General features: G+C 33.5%; 1 protein-coding gene across 1 annotated transcript; it reads left to right on the forward strand.

Moving 5' to 3' along the window:
• The first annotated feature begins 8764 nt into the window (after positions 1–8764).
• Positions 8765–12736, forward strand: LOC112009854 (probable polygalacturonase). The gene is made up of 6 exons (XM_065782923.1): positions 8765–8803; positions 9007–9345; positions 10800–10920; positions 11024–11198; positions 11285–11355; positions 11968–12736. Exons 1-6 carry the CDS (start codon positions 8765–8767, stop codon positions 12657–12659), a joined length of 1437 nt encoding a protein of 478 aa, XP_065638995.1. The 3' UTR covers positions 12660–12736.
• The last annotated feature ends 1637 nt before the right edge of the window (positions 12737–14373 follow it).

Consider the following 14373-nt stretch of genomic DNA (forward strand, 5'->3'; position numbering starts at 1 on the left):
CATCTTCTTCACAGCTGCCTTTGCCACTCTTGCATACTTACCTGATTTCTCCAGAAGTGAGGCGTAATTCTTTTGAAGATCAGTTGAATCTTCCTCCTCTTCATCTTCTGATTCTTCAACAATCCCCATAGACTCCAAATCAAAATGCTCACCAAGCTCCTTTACAAGAATATCCAAATCCTCTGAGGTCTCCACATGAGCAATGGTCATGAATACGGAGTAATTTCTTTCTCCGTCACAGCTCTCTTCCGAGTCAAAGTTTGATGAATCTAAGTCACTCAGAGTAGTGGCATAGACCTTTCCTTTGGACTTCAAATAGTTAGGACATTCCTTTTTGAAGTGTCCGTGTCCATTACACTCAAAGCAAGTAATTCCTTGAGATGATTGGGAATCTCTATCATCCTTCCTTCGGAATTCTTTCTTCTCCCTCCCGGAACTCTGAAATTTTCCTTTGTCACCAAATTTCCCACCATTCTTGAATTTCAAGAATTTTCGGAAGTTTTTTACAAGATACGTCACATCTTTATCTACTGCATCTTCTTCCGAAGGGTCATGTGATGCCACTCTCTCATCAATTGTTTTAAGAGCAAGTGATTTGCTCTTCTTCTGAAACGGCAGGGGACAACTCATCTGCAGAGAACCAACCAGCTCTTGAACCTTGATGTCGTCAAGATCTTTGCTCTCTTCAATGGCTGTAACTTTGGCACAAAAACTTTCTGGTAGTGACCGAAGGATCTTCCTTACAACTTTAGACTCCTCCGTCTTTTCCCCCAAATTAAATTTGCCAACGACCACCTCGTTTAGCTTACTGTAAAAAGAGTCAAAGGACTCATCCTCATCCATCTTTAGCTGCTCAAAGCGAGTGATTAACATCTGAAGTTTGGTGTCTTTCACCTTCTTGGTTCCTTCATAAGTTGTCTCTAGAATCTCCCATGCTTCCTTAGTAACGGTAATATGTGAAATCCTATGAAATTCTTTTAGAGAGATACCACAGAAAATGGCGTTCAATGCTTTACTGTTTGCATTAGCCGCCGCAAGAGCTGCCTTGTCCCAAGTGGATTTGGCATTCTTCGGCTTTGTCCAACCTATTTCAACAGCATTCCACACAACCTCATCCATAGAACAAAAAAAGGCCTTCATTCGGACTTTCCAAAATGCATAATTATTACCATAAAAAAATGGTGGAATAGTGAGAGATTGAGACCTATCCATCTCAACAAGGGGTCAAGGATCACACTTAGGTATTAAAACCACAACAAGTGTACCCGCTCTGATACCAACTGAAAGTTCAATATGAGTACGAAATGCCCTTGAACGTTTAGACCCTAAATTACAAAAATACCAATTCAAGCTTTATATCAAACAATTAATGTGCGGAACATGATAATAAGCTTATAACAGAATTGATAGAAAATCTAAGCCAAATATAAACACATCCACAGCAGTAAATATAAGGCAAAGATAAAGGGAAGAAAGATGCAAACACACGGACAACACACGATGTGTTATCGGAGAGGAAACTGAAGTCCTCGGCATAAAACCTCTCTGCCGCCCTCCAAGCGGTGATAAAATCCACTAAAGAATATAGTTGGGATACATGAACAGCAGAAGACCCTCCAAACCTAATCTACCCAGGCACCTAAGCCCTCCAAGCTTCTTATTCCAACGAGGTTACGCTGAACCTATTTCTTCTTTAGCTTCCCGGATTCTGCTACTTGACCATAGCATCAACCAATATATATTAGTTCCTTCCAAACTGCTTCCCTCAGCACTAAATAAACCTTCTCACAGACGTGGGTGTGGTGAGATAAGGATTTGGTAAAAGACCTCTCAAGGGTATGACAATGGAGAGGAAAAGAGTAGAAGAATTTATAGAGTTTCTTAGATGAAGATTGGGGATGAGGCAATCTTGTTTTTCTCTAGGGTTTTCTCTCACAAAATTCTCTCTGGAAGCTCTCTCCATTTAGTGGGTATAAGGGTCTATATATAGTGAGGTGAGATGAGAATACTAAGAGACAGATTTTTGCCAAACAGGGTAAATTGGCGACTTGGTCTCGTGGCTTGTCCAAAATCAAGTCGCGACATAACGGTTTGGCCAGCCTGGGACTTTTGTCCTGTAGTGCGACAGTTGGCGCGACCCTTCAGCTTCCCTGCGTGTATCTCACGTGCCTGAAGTTGGCGATTTGCAACCGCGAGCCACCCGCGAGTCCTAGCCGCGAAACTCTGCTTCTTTGCACGTACTTGAGCTTTTCTTCACATCTTCTCACACACTACCCTTACAATAATCCCACCTAAATACAAGGTTACTAAGTGCTTAAATTACGCAAATTGACACGGAATAAAGCCAACAAGATGACTGATAAATTTCAACCTTACAAAATCAAATACAAGAAAGCAAATACGAAAGAGCAACACATAAAAATAAAAGCAAATGTCTGTAGGCTCCCTCCTTGCAGTAAAGAAAAACAAACGAAATACTAAGCTTTTAGAAACAATGAAAAAAAGGCAAAGTAGTAATGTACCAAATTGAAAATAAACCAATTGCGAAAATCTCAACAATAAGCAAGTTGCCATGGCTATGATTAAAAAGTTTTAAAATGCTTTTGATTTATATATTTTTAAATAAAAAAACCAAAATATAAAAAAGCAATATACATTGACATACACATACCATTAAGCAAGAGCAAATAGAAAAGATGATGATAATGGTGGAAATAAGATTATCACATATGTACAGCACTGGTCCCCAGGCCCACTTGGGCCTTGAACTTCAACCCTGCAGTGTGGCCCATGACCCCAACCTCTCCATCCAAAACTAGGCCCTAGGCTTGCTAAGGTCATGAGCCCAAGCCTCATGCTGCTATGCTTGACCGAAGTCTCAATGGACATGTAATCTTAATCTATACACATCATGATTAAATTAACATCCCAAACTTGCCTGGTTAACTACATCTCAAACAAGAACTTGGTTGCTCAGGGATGCTATACCTCAACTGCTCGGTTTTACCTTAGGGAATATCGCTGCCAAGCATCCCTATTGAAGTGGAAACCAATTCCAAAGCCACTACTACCATTCCCACCTAAACACACACTTAGAAGCGATGGAATTGGACCCCCTTGCCCACTAATAATATAGAGTAGTCATAACACCTCCACTTATCCAAGGCTATAAATAGGAGAATCAAGGGAGGAAGAGGGGTTGGCAATTCTAGAAGGGGAGAGTCATTAGAGAAAGAACTATCAATCTAAGAGAGTAAATGAGTAACTATGTGAGGAACAAAGAAATACTTGAGGAAACAGAAGCATATTTGGGTTTGCCGAGCATAGGACCACTCACAGTAAGAAACCCAAAAGCCCACAAAATAAATAGATTGTGAGCCCAAGTAGAGGTTAAGCCCAATAGCCATAATTTGGGTATGCACAACATAATTGATAGAATTGGGAGAACTGAGGAAGAAACAAACTAAGTTTGAAAACCAACGAGTGTGGTCCTATTTTGTGGTAGTTAAAGAAGCATTTTTACTAAATTTTGCTCCTACTTAACCCTAGGGTGTAGGGGTATTTTGGACCCAATAAAAAAAAAAGCTATTTGAAAGAATATATATATATATATATATTAAGAGGATTCAGAAAGTTAGTTATTGCTTTTTTTACTGTAAAAAATACTCCTAAATTAATTAACCAACAACTTAAAAATGGGGTTAAAATAGTAAATTGACAAAACTAATAAATTCCTACGTCTACTTCTAATAAATTTCTACTTCTACTCAATAGCTTACAAAACTCCCCATGTATTTACCTTCCCCACATTTTCTTCATAGAATTTCTCATAAAAAAGCATCGTGTACAATAAAACTTCGCCACATATTATTCCTAATTGAAATAGATTTTTTGTTAGTTGCACATTAACAACAAACGCATAATACTCATCAGATTTTCATCACACCCCTGGGTTTTTATTTTTTATTTTGTAATTCAAAAATGTAATAATCCCAAATTATAATGGATGTAAATTATTAAAATTCACCCAAAAAATAGAAAAGTCTCTGAGCACGGGCCTGAGCGCGTGCTCAGAGGCTAGTATATATAAAGCAATTTTATCCATTCAAGTTTTTTTTTTTAAAAAAAAAAAAAAAAAAAAAAAACTTAAAGGGAGAAATTTAGGAGTGGCTTTATCCTTCACGGTAGAAAAAGGTGGAAAAAGAAAAAAAGCAAAGAGACGTGAGGGAGTAAGGTGCAAAGTGCAACTTTTTTTTTTTTTTTTTTTTTTTTTTTTTAATTTAGAAGTTTTTAAATTAGCTATTTTACATATATTATATATATATATATATATATCTCTCTCTCTCTCTCTCTCTCTCTCTCTCTCTATTATTTAAGTTTTACAGTAAACTTAAGGGTATTTTAAGCATCAAAATTAAGGATATTAAATCGGGAAAATTCCTTAAATAGTAGTATAGACTATAGATTATTTAAGCTTTACAAATGGGTAAATTTTGAGGGTATTTTGGGCATGATTATTGAGAATTCCAAATAGGAAAGCCACTTAAATAGTAGTATCTATACTATTATTTAAGGAGCTTCCACTGTTTGGATTCCTCATTTTTTAGTTCAAAAATGCCCCTACACCATATGTTTAAGTAGAGATAAAACTAAATGACAATCCAGTAAAAATGCAACTCTAACTCTCACTAATACATTGCCCAAAATACTCTCATCATACCCACCAACAAGTTTTCAACTAACGAGAATAAATATGTAAATTAAAAGTCCTACACTTTAAGACCCACAAACTCACATACGCTGTCAGTTTCTATCTCAGTTTCTATCTCTTATTCTTCTTCAGATTGAAGACATTTAATTTAACTCTACATCCTCCCTTATTTTTCTTGAGATTGAAGATATTTACTGTTAGAGGCTCCGACAAATTTTTAGGCTCTATCTTTTCACGGTGGCTTATTATTGTGGTTGACTTTGAGATTTTAAATAGGAGGGTTTGTGCTTGAATTAGCTACTTGAAAAAGAATATTGGTAGACTCCTTTTTTGAGGTTTTTTTTTTTTTTTTTTGGAATTTATGGTATTTTTATTAAGGAAATTAAGCTACTTGGATGAGAATTAAGACTGATTGGTTTTGTATTTATGCATGTACGCATTGGATAAGATTCGATTCAACAAGACTCTCTCTCTATTTATGCGTGCAGGTACTTATATATTATTCTTCTCTATTTTGGTCCAAGAACTTAGATTGCTAACACTTTTTCTAGTTTTTGGGTTATAGATTTGGTGAACAATTTGGGTACAATTGTGAGGTCTGGGACCAAGGAATTTATGGAGGCATTGTAGACTAGAGTGAATGTGAGCATGATTGGTCAATTTGGTGTTGGGTTTTAAGGGAATTAAGCTACTTGAAGTAGTAATTTACGCTACTTTTTTTTTTTTTTTTTTATGTAATTTACGCTATATTTTTTTAGAGGATATTATGTAAACAAGTTTTTCCATGTAATTTACGCTATTTTAAAAAAATGTAATTTATGCTACTTTTTTTAGAGGGTATTATTATATATTTGATGTATCATGTTAATAATTACCCAATTTAAACCTCACATGAAGTGGTCGTTATCTAAGAAATTGTTGTAATTTTTTTTTTGTAACATAAATTATATTTATCATTTGTATAATTCTTTGTGAAATTAAATTTACATTTTTTTTTATAATTATTAATTTACTACTTCATAAAAAATGTTACGTACATTTTCTCAATTTTAAGGATGATTGATATCTTTGAAATTTAAACTCTTTTTAAATTTTTTTATGAATGTGCAGTAAGTGGCTAACTATTATTGATCCCTTTACCATAAAATAAATATATTTGAACGTGTGATTTTTTTTTAAATGTGGGATTTTTTTACAAAGTACATGAATAGAACATGGGATTTTTTTAAACGTGTAATTTTTCTTTTTTTGATAAACTTTTAAGTAAGATAGGGTCACACCAATTTTCCACGTTAATTTTTTAAATTTCCCTAAAATTTAGCATTTTAATTTCTTTTAAAATCAAATATGTTAGTGCCTAAATATAAGGATATGAATGGAGAAGTTATAACAGTAGTTTTATAGTAGGAGTTTTTTTTTTTTTTTTTTTTCCAAAATATGGAAGAAATTTAAAAGAAAAAAAAGAGGAAAACGTATGATTTTTTTTTTTTTTACCCAAAAACAAAAACGTGAGTAAGTAAAGTGAAGTTAAAAAAGAAAAAAAAAAGAAAAAGAAAAGATAAATCTTGATAAAAGATGAGAGAGAGAGAGAGAGAGAGAGAGAGAGAGAGAGAGAGAGAGTGAGGTGAGCATATCTTTATGGATAAGGATGTATAGTGTTCTTAAAAAAAGAAAAAAAGAAAAAGAAAAAAAAAGAAGATGTATAGTTTTTTTTTTTTTTTAATTTTTTTTCTTTCAAACCGCATGGGACGTAATTAAAGAAGTTAGCTGAGTTCAAATAGAACATTAGCATTATTTGAATTTTGAACAAATCGAAAGGAAACCTGAGGTTGTTTACAAATTAAAAAAATAAAAAATAAAATGTGGGATTGTGGGTTAGTGGAAAAGTGGTAAAAAACGTGCCTGGATAAGTTTTTTAAAAATTAAACTCGAAAATTTTAATAAGAGAAAAAAAAATAGTTATGATTTAAAAGAAAAAAAGAAAAGATATTGAAGCTTGGACAAGTTTTTTAAAAAATAAAGCCGAAAATTTTGGTAGGAGAAAAAAATTAGTTTTTTTTTTTGGTAAAGAAAAGATAATAAAGTTTGGATAAGTTTTTAAGAAATTAAATCCAAAAATTTTGGATGAGTTTTAAAAATAAAACCTGGGGATTTGATTTTTTTTTTAAAATTATGCTTGACTACTAACGTGTGTGAGAAATGTGGAGGTGGGAGAAATGTGGTTAGAAAAAACTATTTTTGAAAATTTAGCTAAAATATAGGAGTTTTTAAAATTAGTAATTATAAATATTTAACCTTTACAAATTGGTAAGTTTTAGAGTATTTTAGACATCTAAATTGAAGAATTCAAATAGAAAAAACCCCTTAAAAAATAGTACTAGCCTCAAAGAAGGCTCTTCTATTTTTTGGGTAAGGATTAATTTAGAGCATTTATTATAATTTGAAATTACTACATTTTCCAATCATCAAAAAAAAAAAAAAAAAAAAAACTAGGAGTGTAAATTTGAGAGTATTTTGTGTATCAAAATTGAGGATCAAGGGAAAGCCCTTAAATAGTAAGTAGCCTAGATAACAAATTTTATCCCAAAAGTGAATTAATTAATAGTGACAAAAGAAATGAAAAAAGTTTGCTATTTTATTTTTGGACTAAATGTAGCTACAAAATTAATTGTAGCCTAAGACTACAAACTACTCTGATAAACTTACATGTGTAAAATATGACATGTGCATTGCACATGAGTGCTTAAGTAAACTTAACCCAACTAACCCTAGTTAACTACACCACCTATTAAAAAAAAAAAAAAAAAAAACTGTAAAACTAAAACCCTTATACGTATTCTCTACAACCCAGAAACCCAATCCCTTTCTAATAACTGAACACAGATACATAAATGATAAACTATAGAAGACTAGACTCTAGTGCAAACTTCTTTTCAAGAGCATCAACAGAACCATGGAAAGGGCTATTAAGGGTGCTGACTTGTTTACAAATAAGGGAAGAAAATGTAATCATGTGGATAGAATATTACAATCAGGTGCAGAAGCCAAGAAATTCCCTCTCAGATTGGTTGACCTTTGGGCACGACTTGATCTTTGATCCATATGTAAATTGGAACAAGAACATAGTATGATGATGCCATGACACCCAAAATTAAACGCTAAAGGAACACAAATGGATTTACGGGCTTTCTTATGGAATTTTGTAGTCACCATTCTACAACTATTGTTATCGAAGGAAGATTGTTTGTGTCATGACATCATATCAGCACTAAAATTAATTTGAATATATAAATTAATTTTCTTTAGATATTTGTTTGTGTCATGACTTTATATCAGCCTTGAAATTGTTTCAATATTAGTGCTTGTGGTGGTGGAAATAGAAGAAAAGGGAGAGGGAGAAGAGGAAATCAGTGCTTTGGTTTAATAATTCTTACAGAAAATCCCTCATCTCTTATGATTGCACAATAGTAAGTCTCTTCTATTTAAAATATATGGATTGGGGTGGTTGGTGGTGGAGGGAGAAGAGGAATTGGGGTGACCTATGGTGAGAAGTTGAAAGAGAGAGGGATTGGGTTTCTGGGCTACAAAGAAGAGATTGGGTTTCTACCTTTCTAGTTTTACAGTGAAGTCAGAGAGAGAGAGAGAATACGTACAAGGGTTTTATTTTTTTAGTTTTTATTTTTTATTTTTTTAATAAGTGTTATAGTTAAAGGGTTAGTTGGGTTAAGTTTACTTAAGTAATTATATGCAATGCACATGCTATTTTTTACATATGTCAGTTTAGAGCAGTTTGTAGCTTTAGGCTACAATTGGTTTTGTAGTTAAACTTTAACATTTATTTTTCTATACCGGACAATCCCATAGATAGATATGTAAGTTAGATATCCTTCCAAATATTCACTCCCACTCTTCTCTATAAATTCATTCTTTCTTCTACAATGAAAATCAGTCTTAAACATTTTCTATTTTCTCAGAACATGGGGCTGTGTCTAAAACTCAGAACATCCCGTGTACGTTTTCCTAGCACTCTTATTTTTATTTTTATTTTGAAAAATGAATGAACATGGTTCTGTTTTCTATGTTTTCCGTTGTGTATGTCATTTTTGCTTTTCCTGAGGGCTAGGTTCTGAGTTGAATCTCACAAAAAAGACGGTTTTGCTGCTTTGTGTTTCGGTTTTAATATGATGTTTTCTTCGTTTTGTACCTTTGTTTATAGCATTTCTTCCTTCTTATTAAAGGGAATTAAAGGTTGACATATACACTGATATTTGATTTTCTTTTGTTAATGTTTACAGGTTATCTCAGCGGTTATTATCTTGGGAATACTAACTTTAAGGGCCGCAGAATGCCGAAACAATCATCATCATCATAGAGATAATGGTGGAAAAATAGAGTATCCAGCAATAAATTGTCGAAAGCACAGTGCAGTTTTGACGGATTTTGGAGCAGTTGGTGATGGAAAAACATCAAACACAAAGGCTTTAAATGCTGCGATTCAGAAACTAAGCACATATGCATCAGATGGTGGGGCACAGCTTATTGTGCCACCCGGTAAATGGTTAACTGGAAGCTTTAATCTCACCAGCCATTTCACCCTTTTTCTTCAAAAGGATGCGGTTATTCTTGGATCACAGGTATGATTTTTCCCCCTTTTTATTAGTGGTTTAATCATTTTCAAAAGCAAATGGAGGAGATCATTCACTGCCAAAAAATTAAAAATGGAGGAGATGAAATTCTTATTTTGGTTCAGTTTCTTGCTTTGAATCTAGGACCTTATCCTCCATCATATTATTTTAAGAAGAGAAAATTTAATTTGAATTAGTGAAATTATTCACTTTTATGAGAGGAAAAATCCTAATAATCATATTGATAGACCAAAAACGACAGGATTGATGACAAGATTGATTTTACTTTATGATACTAGCTACTTCACCATATTTACATTTTTCCTTTTACATGAAACATGAAATTGCTCTCATACCAAGAAATTAGACCAAAGCAATTATGGCATGATAAGCAAGAATCTGCCCAAATCAATTTTCCATAAAAGGAATTAGCCGTTACTTGTTCATAGTCTTTGATATTATCCAAAACTAAAAACAAGAGATGATACTAACCTAAGTTATAATTAGTAATTGAGTAATGTTCCGCCCACAACAAATAAACAAAATGATACTCTCATACCAAGAAATTAGACCAAAGCAATTATAGCATGATAAGCAAGAAACTGCCCAAATCAACTTGCCATAAAAGGAATTGGCCATTACTTGTTCATAGTCTTTGATATTATCCAAAGCTAAAAACAAGGGAAGACACTAGCCTAAGGGTCTGTTTGGTTAGAGGGGTGAAAAATTGGGAAGATAGAAAATATTTTAATTTCTCTCCTTTTTGTTGAGTTGGAAGTGGAAAAGTGGATGGTTGGAAAAAAAAAGTTTGTATAAATTTACTCACATGTTCTCTTTAAAAAATAATGCCAAATTAAAACAAAAAAGTGACAAACAAGCACAAAAAAAAATTAACCCAAATTTATTAAAAAATAAAAATCATGTCAAGAAAAAAAAAATCACTTCTAGTTAAACAAGAAAAAAAAAATCACTATCACTCCACACCCTAAGAAATCAAAATAAAAAAAAATAAAAATAAAAAAAATAAAAAAAAAAGCCAACGTTTGCCAAAAAAAAAGGCAAAGTGTCCCCGGAAAGTAAAAGATAAAAAATTAATAATAAAAAAAGGCTAACATTTCCCAGGAAAGCAGCTAGGGGCATTTTTGTCCATATAACAAATCACACTCTCTTTCCTAGTTTTCTTCCCATTTTCAAGAGAAAACATTTTGATAGGTTCAGGTCTCACCACATTTTTTTTCTCTAGCCCTTCCAACCAAACACTCTCTAAAAGGTTTTCCCTCCTTATTTTCTCTCAAAAGTTTTCCATTCACTCTATTTCACCTCTAAACAAATACACCCTAAATTATAATTAGTAATTAAGTAATGCTACGCCACAACAAATAAACAAAATAATACTCATTTTATTTTTAATCTATATTTTTCTTACCATAATTTGCTATACACATGCATGATCATACGGACAGGATGAGTTAGAATGGCCTGCTATTCCTGTGCTGCCTTCCTACGGGAGAGGAAGGGATGCAGCTGGTGGACGGTTAAGTGCTCTCATTTTTTGTTCAAATCTCACCGACGTCGTAATCACCGGTAATTATAGATTAGATCTCTTCATTTTTTTTTTTTTTTTGGGTAAATATTTTTGGCTTTAAACAATTTCTAATGGATTCCATTTGTTTTGGCATTGTATTAGGTAACAATGGCACAATTGATGGTCAGGGTTCTACTTGGTGGAAGAAGTTCCGTGCCGGAGAATTGAACGTGACACGACCATACATGATTGAGATTATGTACTCTGATCAAATCCAGATATCTAATCTCACTCTAATTAACTCTCCATCATGGTTTGTCCATCCCATTTACAGCAGGTTTGGCCATGCTCCTCTGACTATGTTTATCCTGTGCACATATGATCATAGCACTTTTTATTAGAATCCTGTGGTTGTGATTGCAGTAATGTACTAGTCAAAGGGCTCACAATCCTTGCACCAGTTGATTCTCCTAATACTGATGGGGTAGACCCAGGTATGTTTGGCACTTGTCCTAATTGCTTTGATTAATATGTAGTTTAAGGTTAATTACTTATTCCCCTGCCATTCACCTATTTTTTCACCATATTTTTTCAAAAGTTGCTAAGTTAACAAGTTACAACTGATATTTCATTATTGTCACTTGACATCATTGACACAATTTACAATTGCTGAGTTTATGTTCCTTTCTTTGTGTCCAGATTCATGCACAAACACTCGTATCGAGGACTGCTTCATAGTTTCAGGGGATGACTGCATTGCTGTCAAAAGTGGTTGGGATCAATATGGAATCAAAGTTGGAATGCCTACACAGCACCTAATCATTAAAGAGNGTAATGTACTAGTCAAAGGGCTCACATTCCTTGCACCAGTTGATTCTCCTAATACTGATGGGTAGACCCAGGTATGTTTGGCACTTGTCCTAATTGCTTTGATTAATATGAGTTTAAGGTTAATTACTTATTCCCCTGCCATTCACCTATTTTTTCACCATATTTTTTCAAAAGTTGCTAAGTTAACAAGTTACAACTGATATTTCATTATTGTCACTTGACATCATTGACACAATTTACAATTGCTGAGTTTATGTTCCTTTCTTTGTGTCCAGATTCATGCACAAACACTCGTATCGAGGACTGCTTCATAGTTTCAGGGGATGACTGCATTGCTGTCAAAAGTGGTTGGGATCAATATGGAATCAAAGTTGGAATGCCTACACAGCACCTAATCATTAGAAGGCTTACCTGCATTTCCCCTGACAGTGCCACCATTGCTCTAGGCAGCGAAATGTCTGGCGGAATCCAAGATGTTAGAGCTGAAGACATCACAGCCATTGATACTGAATCCGGTGTTAGAATTAAGACTGCTGTTGGAAGAGGAGGTTATGTCAAGGACATCTATGTAAGAAGAATGACCTTGAAGACTATGAAGTATGTTTTCTGGATGGCAGGCAATTATAATCAACATCCAGACCCGAAATACGATCCAAAAGCAATTCCAGAGATTAAAGGAATTAATTATAGAGATGTGTTGGCAGAGAATGTTACTTATTCGGCAAAACTTGATGGAATTCAGGGTGATCCCTTCACTGGAATATGCATTTCTAATGTGACCATTGCTTTGACTGAGAAGCCAAAAAAATTACAATGGAATTGTACTGATATTGCTGGAGTGACAAGCAATGTGACTCCTACACCGTGTGCGTTGTTGCCTGAGAAGCAAGGTGTGGATTGTGCCTTCCCCAACGATAGGCTGCCCATTGATGATGTTCAGTTGAAGACTTGTTCTGCTGCCCTTTGATGATGTTCAGATGAAGACTTGTTCTGCTACCAATGCCATCTTGTTCGAGTGAAAATGTACTTTTTCTTTTTGAGAAGAGAGTGAAATGTGCTTGAAAATTTTATGTTTCAAACATGTTAGCTCAAAGATAAAATGAATGAAACGAAAGTAGCATCACAAGGCATTTTTATTTTATTTTATCTATGATCCATTTTGTTACCAAAAAAAAGAACCAACTTTGGCCTTACTTAACTCTTAACGATAATTATAATTACCATTTTCCTTATTATAATCACACTTTATATGGATTCGTCAATATCTTTCTAATTTGTTGTTATTTATCTTATGGTCAGCAACTTGCAATTTAATGGGATCTATTGGACATTTTTTTTTTTTTTTTTTTTTTTTTTTTGAGAATGGGGATCTGTTGGACTTGGTGTTGGTGAATCACAGTTTTAAATTGATGGAAATTATTAAACAATGATGCACCTAAGTCATCTATTGGATTTTGACCTCTGGTACCAAATACGACTTATTGACAAAGCTATGTACAACATGACAACAAAGCTCTGGACGGCAAAATGACAACGCTCCATATGAAATTTGCCAACAAAATGCAGTTGATTGATCATTGATGAAGCTACATCAACACATCATAAACACAATAATATATTAACATGTATATATGCGTGACACAACTAGAATTTAATAGAAGGAACAACAATAGACCTTTTATTTTTATGGGAAGATCGTAACTTTATTAAACTGTCGAAAGCACAGTGCAGTTCTGACTGATTTTGGACCAGTTGGTGATGGAAAAACATCAAACACAAAGGCTTTTAATGCTGCAATTCAGAACCTAAGCAGATATGCATCAGATGGCAGGGCACAACTTACTGTACCACCTGGTAAATGGTTAACTGGAAGCTTTAATCTCACCAGCCATTTCACCCTTTTTCTTCATAAGGATGCGGTTATTCTTGGATCACAGGTATGATTTTTCCCCTTTTTATTAGTGGTTTAATCATTTTCAAAAGCAAATGGAGGAGATCATTTTCTTATTTTGGTTTAGTTTCTTGCTTTGAATCTAGGACCTTATCCTCCGTCATATTATTTTAAGAAGAGAAAATTTAATTTGAATTAGAGAAATTATTCACTTTTATGAGAGGAATAATCCTAATAATCATATTGATAGACCAAAAACGATAGGATTGATGACAAGATTGATTTTACTTTATGATACTAGCTACTTCACAAATATCCTAAATTAAAATGATAGACCAAAAATATCCTCCATTTTTTGTCCCTATAAAAATATCCTCCATTTCATGCTCAAAGATTCTTTTATTTTTGGAAAATGGTTAATTTAGAGTATTTATTATAATTTGAGCTACATTTTTCAATTACAAAAAAAATCTAGGGGTGTGATGAGTATTATGTACAGTGAAATAATTTTTTATCACACCCTTAGGTGTTTATTTTTTTGTTTTTTTTTTTTTTTTTTTGTAATTGAAAAATGTAGTAATCCCAAATTATAATAAATGCTCTAAATTAATAAAGGAAATTCTCCTGAAAAGATCCTAAAATTTAGTAACTACCTTGAAAGTTCAATATGTGTATAAAATACCCTTGAACGTTTAGACCCTAAATTTTAAATTATCAATTCAAGCTTATAATCAAACAATCAAGGTGCAGAACATGAATATAAGCCAAACACAGAATTAATAACTAATCT

This window comes from Quercus suber, unplaced genomic scaffold (assembly GCF_002906115.3).
Source record: "Quercus suber isolate HL8 unplaced genomic scaffold, Cork oak 2.0 scaffold_320, whole genome shotgun sequence".
In the NCBI taxonomy this organism is placed as follows: domain Eukaryota; kingdom Viridiplantae; phylum Streptophyta; class Magnoliopsida; order Fagales; family Fagaceae; genus Quercus; species Quercus suber.